General features: G+C 41.1%; 2 protein-coding genes across 5 annotated transcripts in view; one reads left to right on the forward strand and one right to left on the reverse strand.

The window, feature by feature from the left end:
• The first annotated feature begins 8798 nt into the window (after window positions 1-8798).
• Window positions 8799-9094, forward strand: LOC118889562 (cytochrome c oxidase subunit NDUFA4-like). Its single transcript, XM_036841359.1, has one exon. The coding sequence runs from the start codon at window positions 8799-8801 to the stop codon at window positions 9045-9047; it is 249 nt and encodes an 82-aa protein (XP_036697254.1). The 3' UTR covers window positions 9048-9094.
• Window positions 9095-22827: 13733 nt separating this feature from the next.
• The window catches only part of EFCAB11 (EF-hand calcium binding domain 11), a 180261-nt gene continuing 177538 nt past the window's right edge, over window positions 22828-25550 (reverse strand). The window contains exon 8 of one of the 4 annotated variants that reach the window (XM_036841342.1): window positions 22828-23317. In XM_036841342.1, coding sequence (XP_036697237.1) covers window positions 23215-23317 — 103 coding nt within the window. In that variant the 3' untranslated portion in view covers window positions 22828-23214. Of the gene's footprint in view, window positions 23318-23780; window positions 23830-25550 lie in introns of those variants that run through there. The other 3 variants (XM_036841333.1, XM_036841338.1, XM_036841336.1) reach the window with 3 other exon arrangements.

Below are 25550 nucleotides of genomic sequence, written 5' to 3' on the forward strand. Positions count from 1 at the left end.
ATTGGGTCCCGGGGGCAGAAACTGCAATGTCATTTATACCCAAAGCTGTTTATTCGTGGGGCTTTACAAAACACAGAAGGCTGAGTCCTGTCTCATGGAGCCAACAGACCACAGACGTACATAAAATAACAGAGAAGGATAATAAAGTCTCTCCCCTCTCCTTACACCATAACTTCCATTCTGCCTGAACAGCCCCCGCCGCTGCCCCTTTTGTTTCTTTCATTACCTTCCTCCGAGCAGGCTTATTACTGACATAGACGCCTAATTAACACATCAGGTTTCCCCTTTTCCAAAAAGTCTCGGAAATTTGCCTGTTCCATGATGCTGTTCACGCGAAGCCCCCCCTGCCGTCTTTATTTGTTCTGCTTTTCGTCCTGGCTTGTATCATTTGTTTCTCTGTATTGAAAGCTTGTCAGCTCATGGAACCTGGCACGTATTAATTAGGAGGATGGTCCAGCACACGTCGCAGCTTGATGGAAAGCAAGCCTGAGTGGGGAACTGGGCAGAGAATCAGAAATAAGCGGAAGCAAGCAGGAGTGGGAGACGGCTTAAGACCATGACCCAATTTTCAGGCCCAGGGCGACCAACAGGCAGCCTTTTGTTTCCTTTTTTTTTTATAACTTTATTTATTTATTTTTGGCTGCATTGGGTCTTCGTGGCTGCGCACGGGCTTTCTCTAGTTGTGGTGAGCGGGGGCTACTCTTCATTGCGGTGCGCGGGCTTCTCATTGTGATTTCTCTTGTTGCAGAGCACAGGCTCTAGGAACACGGGCTTCAGTAGTTGTGGCTCGCAGGCTTAGTAGTTGTGGCGCATGGGCTTAGTTGCTCCGCGGCACATGGGATCTTCCCAGACCAGGGCTCGAACCCTTGTCCCCTGCATTGGCAGGCGGATTCTTAACCGCTGCGCCACCAGGGAAGTCCCAACAGTCAGCTTTTTGTGCCGTGATTCTTTACTTGGGCTAAGCCAGTCTTCAGCTTGTGCCATTAAAGCTCACATCGGGTCTCGCTTCTGTGCCTGCACCCAGTTTGTTTCCCTCTGCCAGGATGCCCTTCCTTCTGTCTTCCACCTCTCTGAATTCCACTGATTTACAAGGCCAAGATGAAGCCCCATCTCCTCCAAGAATCCTTCCATGATTCCTCCAATCCTAATTAACCTCCATTTTCATGACACTCTTACAGTATTTGTATCACAGAATCTAGCCCTTGACTATGTAGTCTTCTCAAAGAGAACTGTCTCAGCCTCTCCTTCCCTCAGTCTGGAGAGAAAGAAAAAAAGGGTTCCTCCAGACACAGGTTGAATAAGAAAGAGGCTTGTTAGGTGTTTTGGGTCAGACGTACCCCCAGAGCAGTCCTGCAGCCACCACAACGAGGGCAGCAGGAGAAGAGCTCGGCAGGCACCTAAGATTAAACAGCAGCTACGAAGGGGGATCACCAGCCATTGTTCAAAAGTATGACCAAGTATACACACCTCCGCGTCTGCCAGCTGCAAAGGGTTGCCCACCCGTGAGAGAAGCAGCTCAACTGAAAACCAGCTTCTGCAATTTGAAGTGTCTGCCCTTAGAATTTTGGACTCATCTGAAATACCTATTCCTTGTCCTGTACACAGGTTTTAATACATGTGATGAACTATTGGGGGGTCTCTCTGATCCCCTCAAAATTCTTTTTCCATTTCTGGATGCCCTACCCTTGGCTTCTACGTTTGCATCCAATGGCCAGCACCAGTGACTCTCTTCAGAAGACTGGAATTTAGATTCTCCTGGGGGGCCCTTGGTCGATGACTGACTGGTACCCAACATGAAAGCCCAGCTCTCTGCCCAGAGTTGAGATCAAGTCTGCGGTGTAACTTATACTCCACGGCCGTCCCAGGGTCAGGCTGAGGCTCGGACTTGCCTGCAGTGGCTCCCTGGCTTGGCTTCTTTGTGTTCTCTGTCCTGCCTGTCTGTCCTCCCACTCCCACCCCATCCTCTCTGATTTTCCCCAGGGAGCAACTCCTTTAAAAATTCCTTGCTCATGAATCTTCATTTCCGAGTCTGTTTCTGGGAGAACCTGACCTAGGATAATACGTACGGTGTGTTTTTTCTTTGGTCATTGGCAGTCATACACCCCACCCCACCCTGCCAGTTCCACATCTTTGAGTGATGATTGTCATTCTCTTTGAAGTAGCCCTCCAGGACCCAACTCCAAGTAAGTTTCGCTACAGAGCCCATATTTCACGTTACATCATTGCAAACGTGCCCTCCAACCCAGTAAAAATCCACCCAGTCACTCCTAGGTGATGTGATAGCAGATACGCAGTCAGAAACTGATTTTTACTTATTCCATTTAGAAGATAAAATGTATCTTATTTTTTCTTCTTGGACTTTCCCCATTTAAAATAATTTCTATGTAATACATTTAAGGACATCAATGTACTAAAATGTTTTGTCTGTGAAAGAGAGGAACCATTAGGACCAAAAGGAGTCACGGAGCTTGTATATATAATTAAGACAATGATGGTTACTTTCGATCCTGGGTAAAGGTTTCGTTTCATTTTTATATCCCAAAGTTTGCAAAGATAACCAATTAAATGTCATCTTTCATCGTCCTAGAAAACAGTAATACCTTCCCCCTCTGTGACTTTGGATGCTGTGAATGGAGTCACTGATAGATTTCATCCATCTTTCTAGATCCAGCATTCCTGATATTGTGCCTCAGCACATTGTGCTTCAGCACCCCTGGCCCTGCCCTAAAACTCTTCTGATAAGCTACCAACGAAGCAAAGGAAAAATTTACCTTTCTGTTCTTGGTCACAATCACTAAACTCTACCTAACTTCATTAAAATCTATCCCTAAAACCCCACCAGCATGTTGTCACCTTTGTTGCAGGTGTGCATGTTCACTTCCTACCTCTTCAAGCTCAAGGCCAAGTCTTGTAGTTCTGTGCTCCCCTATTTTGCTCGGCACGGGTCCAAAGTCACACCTGCCAAACGCATCAATCTCATGGGAAATGAATGTCTATCAAGCCAGGCAAATAGGGTCTGTACAAGATTCAACCTATTCATGGGTCCAGGCAACTTTGCAAGCTAGAGCCTCAACTGGCAGCTGCAATGTACTTTTCTACAATGTAATTTCTCACACTCCTTTAGCTATCTGCTGTAAGGTGCACTTGGTTTTCTTTCTAGCTCTATCGTTCTACAACTTGATCCCTTTTCCTGCCTCCCTGAGATATTTAAGTCCTCCTGAACTCAAGGATTTCAGTACTTCAGATTTCTAAGAAAGGCAGTTTATTAGGAAACCTGTGTTTACTCAAGTATGTGGCAAGTCCCACTTGGCCAGCAAGCTAAATGTGATTCCTTGAAATTTTCTTCCAAGCATGGACTCCGGGGAGCTAAATGTAACATTTAGTCATCAATAGGATAATTTAGGTTCATTCTTTCTACTTGACTTCTAAGAAGGGATTGGAGTTCACGCTGGTATTCTCTAGAAAATGGAACTACCTTCCCACCCTGTAGAGGTATGTTATTATTGAAAGAGCCACCTATTTCCTGCGCTGGCTTCCTCTATGCTTTGGGACTTAGGCACAGTGCCTCTTCAGACGTGCTGACTCTTTATGGCTTCGACAATGTAATAGTGGATAAATGCCGTTGGCCGTTTACCATTTGGGATTCAACTCCACGTCTGGATCTTGTTATGCAGGCATTTTCAGAGCATTACAGCTCAGCTGTGAAAGCACTCTGGCTTAAAGCGAAAATGCAGTAGAACCTTGCTAATCTAACAGCTTAATCACACTTACCACCCCTTCACAGCAAGGACTTAATAGTAAGACTCAAAGAGAGGCCCCATGTCTTCAGAATGCACAGGAACACATTCTCCTGATGACTGTGTTATCATAAATAATCTCCAACTTTGCTTATTGAAGCAAATGAGACATTACTTTACCGCTGTGCTATCCTTTTAATGCAGCCTTCAAGGATAGCTTCAAAATGCTGGAGAACTTGACTGAGATATTCTGGCTAATGCCTTGAATTCTATCCTTCAGTACCAAGACTCTGTGAAAAGGTATTGTGATCCTGGGCCATTTGGTGTCTTCAGGTGCCTGAAGACAATCTTTAGAGGAATGTTCTAAACAAGGAATGTTTGGATTTAGATATGGAAATTCACACATATATAATTCTAATTATTTGGCCAGAGTAGGTTAGTCCATTTTCTCTCCCTGTGGTGGGGAGGGACGCTTTCCTATTCATATTGAAGTTGTTTCCAGTTATCTCTAAACGATTTCCATGGCATATACTAGATAAATTTGTTTGCTATTTACCATCTCGCCATTCATAAAACAGAGAGTGTGTTTCCAAAAGAAGAGAGACTGAAAAAGTGACCTATTGTTATTTTTGAAATCTAACTGATCTCACCTAAATTCTACTATCTCTAACCAGGAAATTACAGTTGAAAGTTTCTGTGTGTGTGTGTGTGTGTGTGTGTGTGTGTGTCCAAAATCGTTATACTCTTCTAGATGAGGAAGTTTTTTACAGATTCCAGAAGGCAGCCCTCAGTAACAAAGTGTAATGGAGATACAAGAGGGAAAAGTTGATGGCTCATGTTTACAAGTTCCCATGAAAATGAGTACCAATCTATCCAACGAATATGTTTTCTACTGAGTATAGTGCTTGAATCTGAGTACAACATAAATACCTTGTACAGATGGATATGGCCATTTTAGTGACTTAAAATGTCTTGATGGTTTGGGTTATAATCCAGTGTCATGCAGGCTTCCCGTACATGGGGCTTTAGAATGCCCAGTCTCTGGTTATTTCAGAATAGGGTCTAGGTATGTGACTTGCTTTGTGGAGATCCCTTATTTTTTGGCAACAGGTTGCTCAAGACTTCCAAAGTAATTGGTATTCTCTCTTGTTACTTCATCTATTCTAGAGATGACATTTGTCAAAGATGGAAAAGACACCTCAGAGTTTTGCCCTGACTCAAGTTGTCCCAAGTGATGCCAATTTAACATCACTCCTTATAAATAAATTACTACAGACCCAATCATAAGAACCAAAGTTTTTCTTCAAGAAAAGGGTATTTTTCCATATATGCAAATTGAGCCAGATATTTCTCTTGTCAGAAACTCAGCATCATTGCATGTGGCAGGAGAAACCTCAGCAGTAATCCAGTATTCCAAAGAACTCTTAGCTGATACCTTAACCTCTGAGGGAAGGAATTCCTAGGAAATCAGTGGAGAGTAACCGCTGAGGTCCGCATCTCAACTTTTCTGGGTTTCATGATCAGTATGATCTTTCCAAGTGAATTCTTGGGAGTCTACAGAAAATCTGTTGCAAATTTAAAAATAATCCTTTACAAACATATGTGAAATTATGTCCCTGCCTTGCTCAAAACATTCCCCTGACTTCCCATGACATTCGGAAGAAAATTCAGTCTTCACCATGCCTCCAGGTTTCCTCATGGCTGGCCTCTGCTTGAACCTGTGGCATCCTTGCCCTCCCTCATGGGCTCCGGTCACCATGGCCTCCTTGATATTCCAGCCTCCAGCCTCGAGCCTGTGCACTCACCGTCCCCCTGCCAGAAGCGCTCTTCCCCCAGATGACTCACCCTACACCTGTGACTTGTTCCCTCATTTGGTCTCTGCTCAGATGCCTCCCCTCCTCAGAGAGGACCTCCCTGAACCCCCGTTATGGGCTGAATCGTGTCCTCCCAGAATTCATATTGAAGCCCTAGCCCTCAGCATCTCAGAATGTGATTATATTCACCAATAAGGCCTTTAAAGAGGTGATTAAGTTAAAAAGGGTTTGTAAGGGTGGCCCTAATTCGATATGACTGGCGTCCTAATAAGAATAAGAGATTAGCACAGACAAAGACACACAGAGATGACCAAGTGAACACACAGTGAGAAGATGGCCATCTGTAAGCCAAGGAGAGAGGCCTCAGAAGAAACCAAAACTGCTGGCACCTTGATCTTGGACTTCTAACCTCTAGAAATGTGAAAAAACACATTTCTGTTGTTTAAGCCACTCTATCTGTGATATTGTGTTATGGCCGCCAAGCTAATACACTCCCCCAATCTAAGGGCCCTTCCCTGACTACTCTCCCCCATTCTGTGGTTTACATCTCTTCCTAGCCCTTGAGAGTACGAACTTATTTATTTATTTATTTAATTTCATTTTGTTTCATTTCATTTTTTTCTTTTCCATTATGGTTTATCACAGGGTATTGAATATAGTTCCCTGTGCTATACAGTAGGACCTTGTTGTTGATACTTTTTAAAATTTAATTGACATATAATATTATATCAGTTTCAGGTGTACAATGTAATGATTTGAGATATATATATACATATATATACTGTGAAATGATCACCATAACAAGTCTAGTTAACATTCACCATCGCACATGGTTACAATTTTTTTCTTGTGCTGAGAACTTTTAAGGTCTATTTACTTTCTTAGCAACTTTCAAATGTACAATACAGTATTACTAACTACAGTCACCGTGCAGTATGTTTCATTCCCAGGACTTATTTATTTTATAACTGGAAGTTTGTACCTTTTGACCACCTTCACACATGGTAGGTGTTCAGTAAATATTTGCTTAATGAATTAATAAATATATTAAATAACGCACAGTAGTCTAGCTCTACAATAACTCTACTAGGAGCTTTGAGCCATGTATAAATACAGATATTAAGGTCTTGTGTTTCAATCAAATGAACCAACTTATTCCCTAAATGTATAGAAACCTGGATTGAAGTGGTTATAATCCTGGCAGGCACCTCGAAAATGACATTGAAATGAACCTAAGAACTAGAAAGGTACTAAGTGGAAGCTGTGAATATGATATCAAATTCAAGAACATAAAATGGTTTTTCTTTCTGCTTTCTGGTCATTATATTATATTTGGAATAGTTAGGAAAAAACACACAACAAAGAAGCTAATGTTCTAAAAGGCAGAGATACTTGAAAGTCTTTGAACACCTCACCAGAAATAATTTAACCCAATAAGATTAAAATTCCAGATCAAAGGTAGCAAAAATACAGAAAGGGAAGAAAGACAGTTGTAAGACCTCCCATTCCCACACACGTTTACCACCACGCCAATGATTAGTAGACGTGGGGTTCCCATAGCAAATAATTTCCATTTCCACCACCTGTAAGGAATAAGCATTACATCAGTGCTCTCGGAAACATAGCTGGTTTCCATCACTCATGATCTGATTGGTCTAGGAACAGATAAACAACAGAGAAAAAATAATGATACACAAGGATGAATCTTTACCATCATATAATCAATCAGCAAACATGTATTGACTACCTGCTACTATTTGAAATTCTATCCATGGTGTCATAGGAAAATCCAACATTATATTCAAAAGCTTCATGTGATTTATGTAGTCAAGCAAACCTACATTAAATGGATATTAAGCCCCTCGCAGGAATGTAAGCCAGGGCCATGACACTGATTCACCTCTGTATTTCAAGATCCTTACACCTAGCTAGGGCTGCATTAATATTTGTTGAATGAATAAATGAATATCAAAATAGAAGTAAAAATATGGCAGTGGCTCAGTTTCTTGAGTGATCCATGAGTCATGAATTCAAAACTGTTAGAATCTTTAAAAGGACTTTGGTCAGCAAGCTTTGTAGGGAAAAAACAGGCTACTGGACGTCCAATCCAAAGATAAAGATTCCCTACACTCAACCTCGTGGTCAAATATCATCCAGTGTCTACCACTGACTGCTTTCCTGGCAGCGGCAACAAATGTCTGTTATTTTGGTCTGTCCTTCATGGACTCCCTCCTTCTTTGAATACCGACATCTCAGTTTGCCTTTCTCACTCTTGATCCACACAGTTTAGGTGGAGCCAAACCCTCTCCCCACCCAACGAAGATGGGCAATTGGCTCAGGTCAGGCCAAGCCAAGGTTGCCTTTCACTTGACCACAGTGATTGGTTTAGGGATATTAGGTGACTCAAGACAGGTCCACAAGACTCAAGGCCAAATTCATGCTGGGACTTTAGAGGGAAAAGCCCTGTCTTTTTACCAAACTCTAGACTTTATTTATTTATTTATCTTCATTTCTGCGCGCCAGCTTTCTCAAGTTGCGGCGAGCGGGGGCTACTCTTCGTTGTGGTGCGCGGGCTTCCCAATGCTGTGGCTTCTCTTGCTGCGGAGCATGGGCTCTAGGCACGCGGGCTTCAGTAGCTGTGGCGCACAGGCATAGTTGCTCCGCGGCATGTGGGATCTTCCCGGACCAGGGCTCGAACCCGTGTCCCCTGCATTGGCAGGCGGATTCTTAACCACTGCGCCACTAGGGAAGTCCCAAACTCTAGACTTTTAGATGTAGGCCTGATGCTAGTCAGTTTAACCATGTTAGCAGAGAGGTAGGCAACTCTAGAGGTGGAGAAAATGTGTGTGTGTGTGTGTGTGTGTGTGCGTGCACGGGCGCTCGTGCCTGGGTTCGCACATGCGTGGGCATGGTGGGGGGAGAGGGAAAGAGAAAGAGAGAGAGAGAGCACGCGCGAGAGAGCACGCGAGCCACCATTTAGTCACTTGGATACAGCCGTGCCTGAAGCTGGATACACACCACCAATAAATTCCCATAGTGCTTCAGCAAATTTGAGTTGGTTTCCCAGGCTTTCTAGCAAAATAACTTGAATAACACAACAACACAGAGCAAGCCTCAAACGAGTCTGCTTCTCAGTGGAACATCCCATGGTGAAAGTAGTTGTCAAGAAAAAGGAATACAGTAGACTGTTTAGTCCCTTGAAAGTTTGTTGTTCTCTCCGTCTGGACTCGAGGCTTCTGTCGCAACCATGCTTCGCCAGATCATCATTCAGGCCAAGAGGCGTCCCAGCTTGATCCCCATCTTCCTATTTACTGGAGTGGGAGGTCCTGGAGCAGCACTGTATGTCTTGCGCCTGGCATTGTTCAATCCAGATGTCAGTTGGAACAGAAAGAATAACCCAGAACCCTGGAACAAACTGGGTCCCAATGATCAGTACAAGTTCTACTCAGTGAATGTAGATTACAGCAAACTGAAGAAAGAAGGTCCAGACTTCTAAATGAAATGTTTCACTATAGAACTGCTTAGAATGAAGTTCTTCCAGAAGCCACCTGCGCAATTTTCCACTTAACCAGGAAATATTTCCCCTCTAAATGCACGAAATCATGTTGGTGTATTGTGCTGGGGTTTACACGGATTAATACATAGTCTGAAACTTGAAAAAAAACAAAAGAAAAAGGACTACAAATTTATGGACAAGCATGGAACTGGGAAAGTTACCTCCCCTCTCTGTGCCCAAGTTTCTGCATCTGTGAAATGGGGATAATAATAAAACCTCCCTCGTGGCATTATTCTGATTAAATAAGTCAATAAGAAAAGTGTTACATGAAAGTATCCCAAATGTTGGTACCATTGGTACTATTATTAGTTATTGTTACTATTATTGTTATTTCCGTCGTAAAAATGATTATATCAGTGCTAGAGTTCTATTGCTCTATGTGAAGGCTCTACTTTGGAGTCACATTTGAATTGTTACCAAGTTGAATTAACTACCCATAGGGTCTATTATTGGATAAATTGAGCATTTATTCAATCATTCAGAAAGGAAATCCCGGCCAAAAAAAAAAAGAAAGAAAGAATTACAAAGGGACTTCCCTGACGGTCCAGTGGTTACGACTCTGCACTTCCAGTGTAGGGGGAGCGGGTTCGATCCCTGGTCGGGGAACTAAGATCCCACATGCTGCGGGGCCCCCCAAAAAAGGAAATCCACATCTAAGTCTGGGATCTGGCCTGACTCCTGAATCCACAGGGAGCACCCGTGGACAAATAGGAGACCCCTGGGGGACAGGGTCCTTATCACTACAAGAGCCTGTAAGGACCAGGCGGCCTGTGGCTCCATCTGCACCTGTGGAACCAGGCAAATTTCCCTTCTCTGTGGAATCCAGTAGGGAAACGAGTATTTTTAAGGGAACGGAGGGAAAAGGATAATGGTAGCTTTAGCTTGAATCTGAGGCTGCTGTAAGAGAGAATAACAGTGTTGGTAATTTCTCCTTCCTGTTTAAGCACTTTGGTGAAGTGCCTTCCCCTAAATTAAACTGGGAAGTAAGAAAAAACTAGTTCACACGCCAGCATACAGACCCACAGGCCCACTTGGCTACAGATTTCTAGCACACGGGAGTTGTCTTAGAGGAGAACTGGGGAACTGGGCCAGACTGCAACAGCAGAATTTCCCTCCGCTGCAGAAAAAAAGAAAAAAGAAAAAGAAAATGAACTTCAGTCATCTCAGTCAAAAATGTACTGAGGTTTTCTTCCCACATCCTTTATCTCTCTCCTCTGTCTCTTCTTCCTCCTTCTCCTCCTCCTCCTCTTTTTAAGAAAAACTGTGGTAACATATACATATAAAATTTACCATATTAATCATGTTAAAGTGTGTAGTTCAGTGGCACTGAGTACTTTCACATTGTGCAACCGTCCGCACCATGCATCTCCAGAACTTTCTCATCATCCCATCCTGAAACTCTGTCGACATTAAACACCAGCCCTCCATTTCCCCTCCTCCTAGCCTCTGGTATCCACTATTCTACTTTCTGTTTCTATGAATTTGACTGCTCTAGGTCTCTGATATGAGTGGAATCACACTGTATCTGTAGTTTTGTAACTGGATTATTTCACCTAGCTTAATGTTTTCAATGTTCATGTTGTGGCATGAGTCTGAATTTCCTTCTTTTTTAAGACTGGATAATGTTCCATTGTATGTACCACATTTTGTTTATCCATTTATCTGTTGACGGACACTTACGTTGCTTCCACCTTTTGACTCTTGTGAATAATGCTCCTATGAACATGGGTGTACAAATATACATGTTCCAGTACCTGATTTCAATTCTTTTGGCTATATGCCCAGAAGTGGAATTGCTAGATTATGGGGTAAATCTACGTTTAATTATTTGAGGAACCATCACACTGTTTTCCTTAGCAGTTATACTGTTTTCTATTCCCACTAGCTATGCACCATGGTTCAATTTCTCCACTTCTTCACCAGTATTTGTTATTTTCTGTTTTTCTTTTTTTTAAAAATAATGGCCGTATTAATGGGTGTGAAGTGGTATCTCATTATGGTTTTGATTTGCATTTCCCTAGTGATCAGTGATGTTGAGCATCTTTTCATGTGTTTAGTGACTTTTTGTATATCTTCTCTGATGGAATGTCTATATATTCAAGTCCTTTGCTCATTTTTTAATTGAGTTATTTGGTATTTTATTGTTGAGTTGTAAGAGTTCTTTATATATTTTGAATATGAATCCCTTATCAGATATATGATTCACAAATATTTTATCCTGTTTCCTGGGTTGGCTTTTCACTCTGTTGATAATGTCCTTTCACGCACAGAAGTTTTAAATTTTGACATAGACCAAATTTATCTATTTTTAATTTTGTTACCTATGCTTTAGGTGTCATATCCACAAAATCATCACCAAATCCAATGTCATGAAGTTTTTTCTTTATGTTTTCTTTGAAGAGTTTTATACCTTTGACTCATGTTTAGGTTTCTGATCCATTTTGAGTTAATTTCTGTATATGGTTTAAGGTCCAACTTCATTCTTTGGCATGTGAATATCCAGTTTTCCTGTCACCATTTGTGGAAAAAAAAAAAACCCCACAATGTTTAGTTTTGAAAAAACTCATAACTGTGAGGTGTAAAATCTTTTCTCAGTTCTTTTAGCGTTTGCTTTGTGTATATGAAGCTCTGTGAATAGGTATATACACATGTAGAACTGTTATGTTTTTTTAATGAATGATCCTTTATCATTGTTAATTGTCCCTCTTTTTCGCTGGTTATATTCTTTATCCTGAAGTTCACCTTGTCTGATATTAATATAGCCACTCAGCTTTCTTATTATTAATATTTGTATAATATATCTTTTTCCATTCCTTTATATTTAACTTAGATCTCTTGTAGGCAATGTTCGACTGGGTTTTACTTTCTTATCCAGTTTGACTTTTAATTAAAGTATTTTTATTTAATGTAGTTTGTGATATGGTTGGATTTAAGTCCAACCTTACTATTTTATCTTCTACTTGGTTATTTGTATTTTTTTCCTCTTTTCATGCTATCTTTTGGATTATTTTTAGATTCTATTTTCTCTCTATTGGCTTATTATCAATATCTACTTGCCTTATTTTTTTGATGGAGTATAGAGTTCACAATAAGCACCTTTAACATCACAGTCTACTCTCAAATCGTAATATACCACTAATATGTACCCTAAGAACCACACAATAGCTGTACTTCCATTTCTCCCTTGGGGTCCTTTAAACAATTGTTGTCATTCATTTTACTTCTACATATATAATAACCCCCACAATACACTGTTATTATTTTTTTCCTTAAATGTTCCTTAAATGGTCAATTCTTTTTAAAAGAAAATTTTAAATTAGGGAGACATTTATCTTGTATTTATACACACATTCACCACTTCAGGGTTCTTTCCTTCGTGTAGAGCCAAGCTTCCAACTGGTATCATTTTTCCTTCAGCCTGAAAAGTTTCCTTTAACATTTCTTATGGTGTAGGTCTCCTGGATAAAAAGCCTTGTTTTGCTTTCATTTTGAAGATTATTTTTTCTAGATATAGAATTCTACTTTACCCTTTTTTTTCCGCTTCCAGCTCTATAAGAACACATTTTCCTTGTCTTCTAGCTTGCATTGTTCCTGACAAGAAGTCTGTGAGCATTCTCGTCTTTGCTCTGTATATGTAATATGTCTCTTTTTCTGCTCCTTTTAATAACTTTTTTATCACTGGTTTTCAGTAACTTGATAATGATGTATTGTGATGTGTTTTTATTTGTATATTTTCTGCTTGGGATTCATTGAGCCTCTTGAATCTGTACATTTATTGTTTTCATTAAACTTGGGAAAATTTTGGCCATTATTTCTTCAAATAGCATTTCTGTCCCCCCTTTTCTGGTACTCCCATTTTATATATGTTAGACCACTTAATCTTGTTCCACAGGTCACTAAAGCTCTTTTCATTTTTTTCAGACTCTTTTTCTTCTCTGTGTTTCAGCCTAGTTTCTTTTGCGATTTCTTCAAGTTCACTGATCTTTTTTTCTATAGTGTCCAATCTCTTGTAAAACTTGTCCAGTGAATTTTTCACTTCATTTGGTTCCATTGAAATTCCATTCATTTCTTTTTTTATAGTTTATATGTCTCTCCTCAGTATGATCATGTTTTCCTTTGATTTCTTAAACATATTAATATGAGCTATTTTAAAGTTTTTGTTTGATGATTCCATTATTGCTATCATTTCTGGGTCTGTTTCTTTTGATTAATTTTTCTCCTGATTATGAATCATACCGTCTTGCTTCTTTGAATGTTTAGTAACTTTTGACTGTGATTTAAAATTTTTTTTTAATTAATTAATTAGTTTATTTACTTTTGGCTGCATTGGGTCTTCACTACAGCACGCAGGCTTTCTTTAGTTGCGGCGAGCGGTGGCTACTCTTCGTTGTGGTGCACGGGCTTCTCATTGCGGTGGCTTCTCTTGTTGGGGAGCACGGGCTCTAGGCACAGGCTTCAGTAGTTGTGGCTTGAGGGCTTCAGTAGTTGTGGCTCACAGGCTTCAGTAGTTGTGGCTCATGGGCTTTAGTAGTTGTGGCTCGAGGGGTCTAGAGCGCAGGCTCAGTAGTTGTGGCTCAGGGGCTTTGTTGCTTCGCAGCATGTGGGATCTTCCTGGACCAGGGCTTGAACCCGTGTCCCCTGCATTGGCGGGTAGATTCTTAACCACTGCACCACCAGGGAAGCCCCTTGATGTAATTTTAAACTTCACATTGTTTTGTGTCTGGCTTTCATTGTCTTTCTTTAGAGTATTGATCTTTATATTGGCAAGCATTAATTTACTTATGGACTAGCTTAATTTTTTTTATTTTCAAGCTTTGTTAGGTCGAATCTAGAACATCCATTGTTTTAGGGCTAACTTATCTCTACTACTATGGCCTAACTGTTCTGAGGTCTCTAGTAAATGCCTCAGCAGTTGTAATAAGCAAAATAATGGCCTCCCCAAATGTCCACATCCTAATTCCTGGAACCTGGGAATAATTAAGTTAAATGACAAAGGGGAAATAGGGTTTAAGAATTAAGTTTTGCTAATCAGCTGACTTTAAATTAGGGAGATTATCCTGGATTATCTAGGTGGGCTCAAGGGTCTTTAAAAGCTGAAGAGGCGTAAGTCACTTCCTCTCCCAGACCCCCAGATTCCCGTTCTGTTCCCCAGAAAAAAAAAAAAAAAAAGCTGAAGAGGGAGGCAGAAGAGAGAACCAGAGAGACAGAGTGTGAGAAGGACGCAGCTCAGTGTTGTTGACTTTGAAGACAGAGGAAAGGGGCCATGAGTCAAAAAAAAGTGGGTGGTTCCTAGGAGGGAAAAAATGCAAAGAAACAGATTCTTCCCCAGATCCTCCAGAAAGGAATGCATCATACCCGCATTTGAGTTTTACCCCAGTGAGATCTGTGTCAGACTTCTGTTCTACAGAACTGTAAGTTAATAAATTTGTGTTGTTTTAAACCACTACATTGAGAGTAATTTGTTACAGCAGCTGTAGAAAACCAAGGCAGTGGTCAGTGAGATTTCTCCACACTGACTGGGTGGAACTCAGTTGTCTTCCAGATAATTGTGAACGCTGAGAATGTTTCTGTTTATGGCTCCCTCATGGTTCTTTCACCTTGTTTTGTTTCCCTTCCCTCAGGGATTACAGTCCTGCTGTCCAACATCTGAAAATAATTGTATCATATATTTTGTCCAGTTGTCTAGTTGTTTACGGCAGGAAGGGAACAAATAGTACTGGTTATTCCAACATGGCTAGAGGCAGAATATAATGTGTGCAACTTTGCATATTGAGAAACAAATTTATATAGCATGATTTTTTTTTTAACATCTTTATTGGAGTTTAATTGCTTTACAATGGTATGTTAGTTTCTGCTTTATAACAAAGTGAATCAGCTATACATATGTTCCCATATCTCTTCCCTCTTGCGTCTCCCTCCCTCCCACCTTCCCTACTCCACCCCTCTAGGTGGTCACAAAGCACCGAGCTGATCTCCCTGTGCTATGCAGCTGCTTCCCACTAGCTAGCTATTTTACATTTGGTAGTGTATATATGTCCATGTCACTCTCTCACTTCGTCCCAGCTTACCCTTCCCCCTTCCCGTGTCCTCAAGTCCATTCTCTAGCTCTGCGTCTTTATTCCTGTCCTGCCCCTAGGTTCTTCAGAACCTTTTTTTTTAGATTCCATATATATGTGTTAGCATACGGTATTTGTTTTTCTCTTTCTGACTTACTTCACTCTGTATGACAGATTCTAGGTCCAGCCACCTGACTACAAATAACTCAATTTCATTTCATTTTATGGCTGAGTAATATTCCATTGTATATATGTGCTACATCTTCTTTATCCATTCATCTGTCGATGCAATTTAGGTTGCTTCCATAGCATGACTTTTGAAAAAAAAAACTTCCTTAAGTATAGAACTGAAGACCCAGCTCAGTCTTACACTGTCAAATTAAAGCACGGTCTTCTTTTGGTCTTGGTAGCCACTGTTGACGACAAAAGGAATTTTATATGTCTTCACATGGTCTTCCCTTCGTGTGTGTCTGTAATCTAATCTCTTCTTTAAGAACACGAGTTATATTGGATTGGTGCCCACCTTAGTAACCTCATTTTAACTTTCAGTCACCTCTTTAAAGACCCTATCTCCAAATATAGTCACATTTTGAGGTCCTGGGGGTTGGGGCTTCCACTTATGAATCTGGGAGGAGGTGCCCACGTCCAACACGTAACAGTGCCTTCCCATGCTTGAAGTTACTGTTTCCAAAAAGACTGGAAATCTTTTCTTCCTCTGTTTCTATGGCCCATTGACTGTTCTTTATTAGTTAATGGCAGCGGGAATATTTAATGAGGTCAACTTGATTTGCTGGACAGGGTATCAGAATATGGTCAAGATGCAATTCCTGCCCTCGAGGGGCTCTCTTCTTGTGGTGGAATTATACTTTTGAAATATTAAAATATTAACTGATTTTTTTTTTTGTCCTTAGTACCTTCTTCTACCGACTGACCCACAAACAAATTTCAAGCTTGTGTGGACTCTCACATAAGCTTCTTTATCCTCACATACCTATAAGCAGCATGAAAATGGTGAGTCTTGGACCAATGGAGGGAAGCCCTACAGTCAAGAATGAGTGAAAAATCCCCAGTTAACTGACAATGAAATCCCAAACAGAAACGAGAATGCCTGCATCCAATGATGATATTGGAGACCAGATGCCCATCCCCACAACCTAGAACTTAGATGCAACTCCAAAAGAAATTAGGAAAACCCCCAATTAACTAGAATTCCTTTTCTGCTATGTCAGAAGCATGGAAACTCAAGAAAGGAACTGAATAAAGAAAGTCACATTTCTTGTACCCTGAAATCAATACCTATGATATTGTCTATCTGGGAAAGGAAGACATTTCCATAAGAAGAGAAGCATTGACACTGGCTAGTAGATACAGAGAGTAAACAAGCTGTCTAGCAGACACTTTCTATAGAAGCTCAAGGCCTTTGAAGCCTGTGGAGGTGGAGAGGACATCACGAATGGCCAGTGACCTTCTTGCAATATTAACTGACCATACTGGTTAAGGCGGGGGTCCCCAACCCCCAGGCTGCGGACCCATAGTGGTCCTCGGCCTGTTAGGAACCGGGCCGCACAGCAGGAAGTGAGTGGCAGCTGCCGCTCCCCATTGCTCCCCATCTCTCACATTACTGCCTGAACCATCCCCTCCCCAATCTGTGGAAAAATTGTTTTCCACGAAACCGGTCCCTGGTGCCAAAAAGGTTGGGGACCACTGGGTTAAGGTGAGGCACTGTGCCTAACAAGCTGGGTGCTATAATAAGCAAACCCCAAATTTATTTATTTATTTATTTTTCATTAATTTTTATTGGAGTATAGTTGCTTTAAAATGTTGTGTTAGTTTCTACTGTGCAGCAAAGTGAATCAGTTATACATATACACATATCCACTCTTTTTTATATTTCCTTCCCATTTAGGTCACCACAGAGCACTGAGTAGAATTCCCTGTGCTATACAGTATGTTCTCATTAGTTATCTATTTTATACATAGTAGTGTATATATGTCAATCCCAATCTCCCAATTCATCCCACCCCCCTTTCCCCTCTTTGTAACCGTAAGTTTTTTCTCTACATCTGTGACTCTATTTCTGCTTTGCAAATAAGTTCATCTGTACCATTTTTCTAGATTCCACATATAAGCGATGTTATATATTTGTTTTTCTCTTTCTGACTTACTTCACCCTGTATGACAATCTCTAGGTCCATCCACATCTCTGCAAATAGCACTATTTTGTTCCTTTTTATAGCTGAGTAATATTCCACTGTATATATTACCACATCTTCTTTATTCATTCCTCTGTCAATGGACATTTAGGCTGCTTCCATATCCTGGCTATTGTAAATAGGTGCATGCATCCTTTGGAATTCTGAGCAAACCCCAAATTTAAAAGGTTAACCACAATAGTTTACTCCTTGCATGTGTAACAGTTTGACAGTGGTGATCCTGGTTGCTTCCTCCACACAGTCATTCAGGGACCCAGGGTGCTAGGTCTCCCCAGCGCAAGGTGGAACATTGTAACAACAATACAGAGAATTCCTAATGAAAGGAATCATCATAGTTCCCATTCATCGAGTGCTTCCTGAGTGCCAGGCACTGTACTGAGACTCACCATTCCGTCCTCACAACAACACTTTGTGAAGAAGCCAGGGCTTGGGAAGGCTCACGCCCAATTTTGTCCAACCACAAGCCAGATTCTTAATCATTCCACTCTACATCAGCTTCTTGATTTATGCTGATATTGCACTCCTGAGAAGTGACAGTTAATTCAAAAACATGTAGAGCAAAAATGAATTTTCTCACCAGAAATGAAGGGAAAGAAATGCAAGAGAAATGCTCTAGTAGACTGCAAAAGATTCCAGTCATGTAAATGTTTTTGCTATATTGCATTAATATGAACAGTAAATAAGCAGTTTATGGGGAAAGTTGAATATATTAAAATTTATTTATGGAATAAAATAGCCACCAAGAAAAAAATAGCCACTGACTAATGGAGCACTGGCCAATATAGCCTGCAAATGTGAGTACGCAAGTCTCCATTTTCTACATTATGAGAATTTTAATGTGTGAAGTCTCTCATCACATTACTGGTGTTCCCAGCCAAACAATCCTGTCACTCTTGGTGGCCCTGCTTACATTTTTTCTTAGCGTTTTCATCAGAGAGAAGCATACAGCCGAAGCCTATGACAATACTAATTAATAATAATAATAGTCAAGAGCAAACACTCATGGAGCACTATGTGCAGATGCTATTCTAAACACATGCATTGATCCATTTAGCCTTCATGTTCACCCACTAGGATAGGTTCTTTTATTATCTCCATTTTACAGATGAGAACACTGAGGCACTGGGAGATTAACTTCCTATGATGGTTGCTTTTATGTGTCAACTTGGCTGGGCCATGGTGCCCAGATATTTGGTCAAACATTATTCTGGATGTTTCTAAGAGGGTGTTTTTGGATGAGATTTACATTTAAAGCAGTGGACTTTGAGCAAAGCAGATTGCCCTCAATAATGCTGGGTGGGCCTCATCCAATCAGTTGAAGGCCTGAAAAGAATGAAAAGCTAACCTCTCTCTAAGCAAGAAGAAATTCTACCAGCAGGCTGCCTGTGGACTCCATCTGCAGCATTGGCTCTTCCTGGTTCACCAACAGACTGCCTTTGGATTTGAAGTGCAACTCTTTCCTGTGTCTCCGGCCTGTTGGCCTCCCCCATCAGATTCTGGACTTGCCAACCCTCCACAATCACATAAGTCAATTGCTTAAAATAAATCTCTTTCTACATATGTATCACATCCTACTGGTTCTGTTTTTCTGGAGAACCCCAACTAATACACTTGCCTAAGGTTATATACCCAGTAAATGGCAGAACTGGCTTTCAATCCTGCAGTCTGGTGCCGAAATCCGTACTCTTGATGGGAACTGTCCTGTTAGCCCTTGTCAGTGCAGCTGGTAACCTCTATTCTTATGGTAGTAGGTTTTTCCCACTTCTTCAAATTAAATGACCATATTGGTTAAGATAATGCAAATTGCCTAAGAAGCTAGCTGCCATAATAAACAAACCCCAAATTTCAGAGGCCAACCACAATAGACATTTACTTCTTACATCTATCTGTAGCCATTTGACAGGGGCCATCCTGGTTGCTAGGTGACCTTCCTTCACACACTCATTCAAGGGACCCAGCTGCTTGAGGCTCTGCCATTTTCAACACATAGGTTCCAAGGTCACCCTGGGGCTTGACTCCACTCCAGCTAGCCAGAAGGGGAAAGGAACATGGTAGATCATGCATGCGAATTTTTATAATCACTATTGCTAAGGAATTTTTTGTTAAAACAATTTGGCAAGCAGTTTAAATTGTGTTATTCTGAAATTATTTTATGTGCACGTGTGTTGCTCATTCATTGTTCATTTTAAAGAATGTAATTCTTTAAGATGACATTTAAAAGCACATTTTAGGGCTTCCCTGGTGGCGCAGTGGTTGAGAGTCTGCCTGCCGATGCAGGGGACACGGGTTCGAGCCCTGGTCTGGGAAGATCCCACATGCCACAGAGTGACTAGGCCCGTGAGCCACAATTGCTGAGCCTGCACATCTGGAGCCTGTGCTCCGCAACAAGAGAGGCCACGATAGTGAGAGGCCCGCGCACCGCGATGAAGAGTGGCCCCCACTTGCCGCAACTAGAGAAAGCCCTCGCACAGAAATGAAGACCCAACACAGCCATAAATAAAATAATTAATTAATTAATTAATTAATTTTTTAAAAAGCACATTTTAAAGTTGCTCATTTTGCTTTCATTTTATTTCAAAATCCTTAAATTAACAGGGTGTAAAGTGAGAGGCAGGTGTATTTCTTAATGAATCAACCAAATTGACTAGAAGGGTTGTTTATATAGAGGATATTATGAGAGAAGGTTGGAGGTAAAGTTGGGACAAGATTATGGAGGGCCTTGAATGCCAGGCTAAGCGGCTTGGACTTTTTCCTTTGAGAGATCTCAAATTCTTGCTCCTTCTCCTCTGAACTAACAGCCCTTATTCTCTACACTAACTAATCATAGGTGATGTTCACCAGCACACTTGAGTGTGATAATATTTAACTCATCATTTGTTTTTCATTGCCTCTCCTCCCTCCACACCCATTGCCTGGATAAACTCTATGCATCTCGAGGGCAGGACCATGACTTACACTCTTATTAATGCTGCACAAGCCTAGCAGAGCATCTCATATGTGAAGTTAAGGAATACATTCTGTTGAAATTCAAGAGATGTCCCTACACCTTCAAATACCCCACAAATTGGTGAATGTAACTATGCATATAATTTTCTCCCAAAATGCAATATATTCTAACTGAAAAATATGAATGATGTCTTGAGGCTTCTAATGACTTTATAAACTACCATGTTCTGGTTGGGGTTCTCACCAAAATGACTTACCCAATTATGCTCCCTGGCTTGGGGATTGCATCCTTTAACTGTTTTCACATCATAAAGCCAAGCTGCCATCACACTTGGCATTCTGTTCTTTGAAATGTCTATTATTAGGTGGGGAATCTCTATTTCTCAGGCCTCTTTATTTTCCTTTCACTTCTATCACTAAGACTAGCAGTCAGCTGATATTTTTTAGCACTTTTTTGGGGGAGCAAAGCATTTAAAAAAGATTACATCAAAAATTCATTGCATAAGGAATGACTAGTAGAGAACAAAATCTTATTTGTGCTGGTAGTCAGCTAGGATCACTCACTAGCTGAGAAACTCGCTCCCAGCCACGAGCCTGGGACTCAAATTCATGGCTCAGCAAAATTATAAATGACCATACATCATGGATCTGGGATTTGCAAATAATCAAAACCATGTGTGCTGACTCTAGAGATGGTAAGTATCTAGGATATAATAGTAAACGTGACAATAGCATTGATACCACTAGTTACCAAGCTGTGTGACTGTGTGTGTGTCAAACTGGATATATGTCTGTATGAATACATTTGCATACAACGTGAGTGTGGGCATGTGTGTATTTTCAAGTTCTTCATTGCTACGTAACAAGCTACCTCAAACAGTGGCTTGAAACAATAACCATCATTTCTTCTCTCACTCAGTTCTGGGACTGACTGAGCTCAGCTGGGTGATTCTCACTTGGAGTAGCTCCACGGCTGCAGTCAGCTTGTGAGTGGAGCTGGAATCATCTCAAAGACCTCTTCACACACATGTCTGGGGCTTGGACTGGGAACACCCAAAAGAACTGGGAGCTAGGGCTGGAAGATAGGCAGCTCCTTGGGCATCTCTATTTCTATTTGGTTTCTCAATGTGGTCATTCTAGTATGGTGGCCTCAGTGTAGCTGGACTTTTACATGGCAGCTCAGAACTCCAAAAGCATGGGTTCAAGGAGAGAGAGACAGAGACGGAGACAGAAACAGAGAGAAACTCTAGCAAGATGGGTGTTATGCTCTTACAAAATCCCATGCACATAATCATGTACGTCTTATTGCCTTTGCCACCTTCCATTGATTAGGAGCTTGTCACAAGCCCCACCCACACTTGTGGGAGGGGAGTGACACAAAGGTATGAATACCAGGAGGGAGGGATCATGGGGTCCCCCTAAAGGCTGTCTGCCACATGTAATGAAATTAAGCAGTGTGTTCCAAATCACATAGCTAGTAAGCCCCACAAATAGGATTTGACCCCCGGTGGTCTGACTCCGGAGTCCCCATTCTCATTTATCATACTAGAGGGACACTTGGTGTGAGTGCATATTTTCAATTGTCATAATCCTCTTTTTAAATGAATACATTCTCCTGTGCATCCTCAGTTAGTAAGAAACTAAGCTGACAGAATCATGCTCCTGAGTCTGCAAAGTGGAAGACCAGCCCCCAGGACATGGTAACTTCATGCAGGCAATGCCACACCCATCAATAAGGCTTCCTTGGTGACACCTGCTCCATGCTGATACCTTCAGGTCATAATTATATACCTAATATATTTGTATAAACAGAGAAAGAGAGCTTGTCAGAAGACCATACATTTCCTTGGAACATCTTCAGGCCAGATGGCACGTGGGCAGGAACAAACGGGTAATGTTGCAATGGAAGCAACTGGGGGAAAGTCCTGTAGATGCTGGAACTTCAGCCTTGGGAAGGACTCCAGCAGCAGCTGAGTCTCTACCATACAACAGGCTGAAAAAAACACATCTCTGTAAAAATAAAGAAAAGCCTAACCGAGTGCAGCTGCCATCCTTCCAATAATTAGATTCGGAGGATTATGCTGAGATGAATGGAAGATATCATATGGTCACTGCTAGAAATATTTGCCATCTTTGTCTAACTGCACTACCAGATACTAGAGTTCTTAGCGGACCCACATATGTTTGTTTTTAATTAAAATGTGCTGAATGAACCGTTAGCTACACTGAAATAATGAAGAAAAGCAACACAAGACAAATCGGCTAATTGACAACTCCAAACATTCTATTTTATACCCTTCAGTTATGTTAATGGAGAGTTCCAATATGTTCTAGTTGAAATAATAATTACACAGCGCAGTTACATAATAACCTAAGAGGTAGATAAAAATGTTATAAATAACTACAGCAGCAAAACCCACAAATGGGTCAAAGGATCACAAATTCATTTACTCAGTCTTTATTCCAACAAGTACATGCTGAGTGTATATTGCTTATTATGTGTCAGGCTCTCATAGGTTAATGCTTATGATGAAATATTCCTAGTGTTTTCAAATACACATTTTTGTTTAAGCCAGCACGTTCTGTGAGTATCGAGGTGCTATGCAGGGTACCTCTCCAACCACATGATGAAACAAAACAGCAAGCAACTCTTGAAAAGGAGAGACCATAATTTTAAGACATTTCAAAAGCTAGTTTATATGAAGGCAGAGAATCTGGCCAAGATCTTGACAAATTACATTTTATTCAGTGCACAAGAAACTAGCACAGCTGCCTGAAGGAAAATGTGTCCTGGGATAGTGTACACAGAGCAAGGCCAAAGGGCAGCCATATTCCAAGTAGACCGTAAACAGGGGATTGATTGGAAGCCTTTCCAAAGATCATGGCAGAATTTCAGCTGTGCGATAACCAGAATTCTGGCCAAAATTGGGAGTGATGGAAACCGTCACATATCTTTGGATATTTTGTAGAGATTAATCCCTTGGCTGGGTCGTCTCTGATGAATGAAGGAGAATAATTCAGAGTCAGTCACAGAACACTCTTGCTCTTAACTGGAGGGGCAGGATATCAATGAGGTAAATTAACTCCAGGGCATTTAGAGTTTATTTACAACTAAACTGCAAAGCCTCCATCTCATCCATATTCAATCAGAGAAAATTGTGGCTCATCCAAGACAAGACATGAGCCAAATTTGGGGCGAGGCGAAGGGTGACATCATCTGAAAGGGCTGGAAATGAAGTGCAAATTTGAATATCATCTGTATATAAGTGATAATTAAAGCTGTGAGACGCAATGTGCGCCAACAGAGAAAGTCAATACGAATGAGGAAAACAGTGTCCCAAGGTACGTGGTACTTCTGAAATGGAGATTTTTTTAAAAATAAGGTAGTGGGGACAAGATTTTCTTTCCTCTTGAATGATCTCAAGACAAATACAGGTCACTCGTGAGAAAGACACTCATCTTCTTGCAGAGAGTCACTCAATCACTTGATAAAGTAGAGGAGTTTTCCTGTAAGATTTACATTCCAAGGAAATAAGTTACTTCATTTAGTTTAAGGAAGACCATTCTCTCTCCCCAAATAGATCATTTTGGTAAATAATAACAATGAGAATCACCCATTCAAGCTGACATTTGCTTGTCCTTTTCAAGTTCAGTATTATATTTGGGCAGGAAACACAAGTTGCTTTATCTGGGTGTTAGGTGATTTCATTCATGCAATGAAGAAATAGTTTCTCTTTTCCTAGCTCTGTCTGAACACTGTAACAGTAGCATAACTAAAGGAAATGAAACATGAGTCAAATGAAATGGAGACTAGTTCATAAGGAATTATTCATTACGAAAATGGCAGCTTTTGCCCTAATCATCCCTCTAGAGATCTATGACTTAGGGCTCTCTTTTTCCCTCTCTCTCTCTTTTTTTTTTGGACTACCAGCTCTCCAGGTCATAGTATCTTCCAAACAACCTGTTCCTCAGTAGCATGGGCTGAGTGTGGAGTGACCCTCACCCTGAGTAATGGGTGTTATGGGATGAATTGCATCCCCCCACAATTCCTGTGTTGAAGTCCTAACTCCCAGTACCTCAGAACATGACTGTGCCTGAAGACAGGGTCTTTAAAGAGGTAATTAACTAAAATGAGGTCATCAGGGTGGGCTGTAATCCAATATATGACTGGTATCCTTATAAGAAGAGGAAATTTGGACACAGACACGCACATAGGGATGACCATGTGAAGACACAAAGGTGGCCGTCTACAGGCCAAGGAGCGAGGCCTCAGAGGAAACCAACCCTGCTGACACCTTGACTTCAGACTTCTAGTCTCCAGAGTTGTGAGAAAATACATTTCTGCTGTTTAAGCCTCCCCAGACCATGGTACTTTGTTATGGCAGCCTGAGCTCACCAATACAATGGGACAAAAGAAGTAGGGCCAAGGATACGACGTATTTTCCATGGAAGATCCTTACCCTGAACCTTTTCTCTCATTCTAATAGACCTACCTCATAGATTTGTTTGTTCTGTCATCATAAGCAACAACAAAAACAAAATTTATTTTACTTCTCTGAGCTTGAGTCTCCTCATTTCAAAACTGGGATGAAAAGTCTCGAATTATTGCTCTGGAAGTAGATTTTCTTTTTTTTTTTTTATACATTTACTTACTTATTTATTTTTGGCTGCATTGGGTCTTTGTTGCTGTGCGCAGGTTTTCTCTAGTTGCTGCGAGCGGGGGCTACTCTTCGTTGCGGTGTGCGGGCATCTCATTGCGGTGGCTTCTCTTGTTGCGGAGCATGGGTTCTAGGCACGCGGGCTTCAGTAGTTGTGGCGTGTAGGCTCAGTAGTTGTGGCTCACGGGCTTAGTTGCTCTGCAGCATGTGGGATCTTCCCAGACCAGGGCTCGAACCCATGTCCCCTGCATTGGCAGGCGGATTCTTAACCACTGTGCCACCAGGGAAGTCCCCTAGATTTTCAACAAATTAACACGAACGTGTCTCTTTCCCCTCTTCCATTCCCTATATAGTCATAAAATACTATGGCTTCCCAAATATTTTTTTCATCAAAATATCCTATTAAGGTTTGAATTTAGTCTGGTTTAATCACTCACTATGTGACTTTGGACAAGTTACTGAAACTTACTGTTCCTCATAACCTGCTTCACAAGGTTATGAAAATGAAAATTCAAGTGACAATTATTTAAGCCTTCTAGCAGAGTGCCTGGTACATGGTAGGAGTTCCGT

Source organism: Balaenoptera musculus, chromosome 2, assembly GCF_009873245.2.
Source record: "Balaenoptera musculus isolate JJ_BM4_2016_0621 chromosome 2, mBalMus1.pri.v3, whole genome shotgun sequence".
NCBI lineage: Eukaryota > Metazoa > Chordata > Mammalia > Artiodactyla > Balaenopteridae > Balaenoptera > Balaenoptera musculus.

Excerpts from the sequence above, each read along its gene's own strand:
- LOC118889562 (XM_036841359.1), top strand. The coding sequence starts at position 8,799 with ATGCTTCGCCAGATCATCATTCAGGCCAAGAGGCGTCCCAGCTTGATC.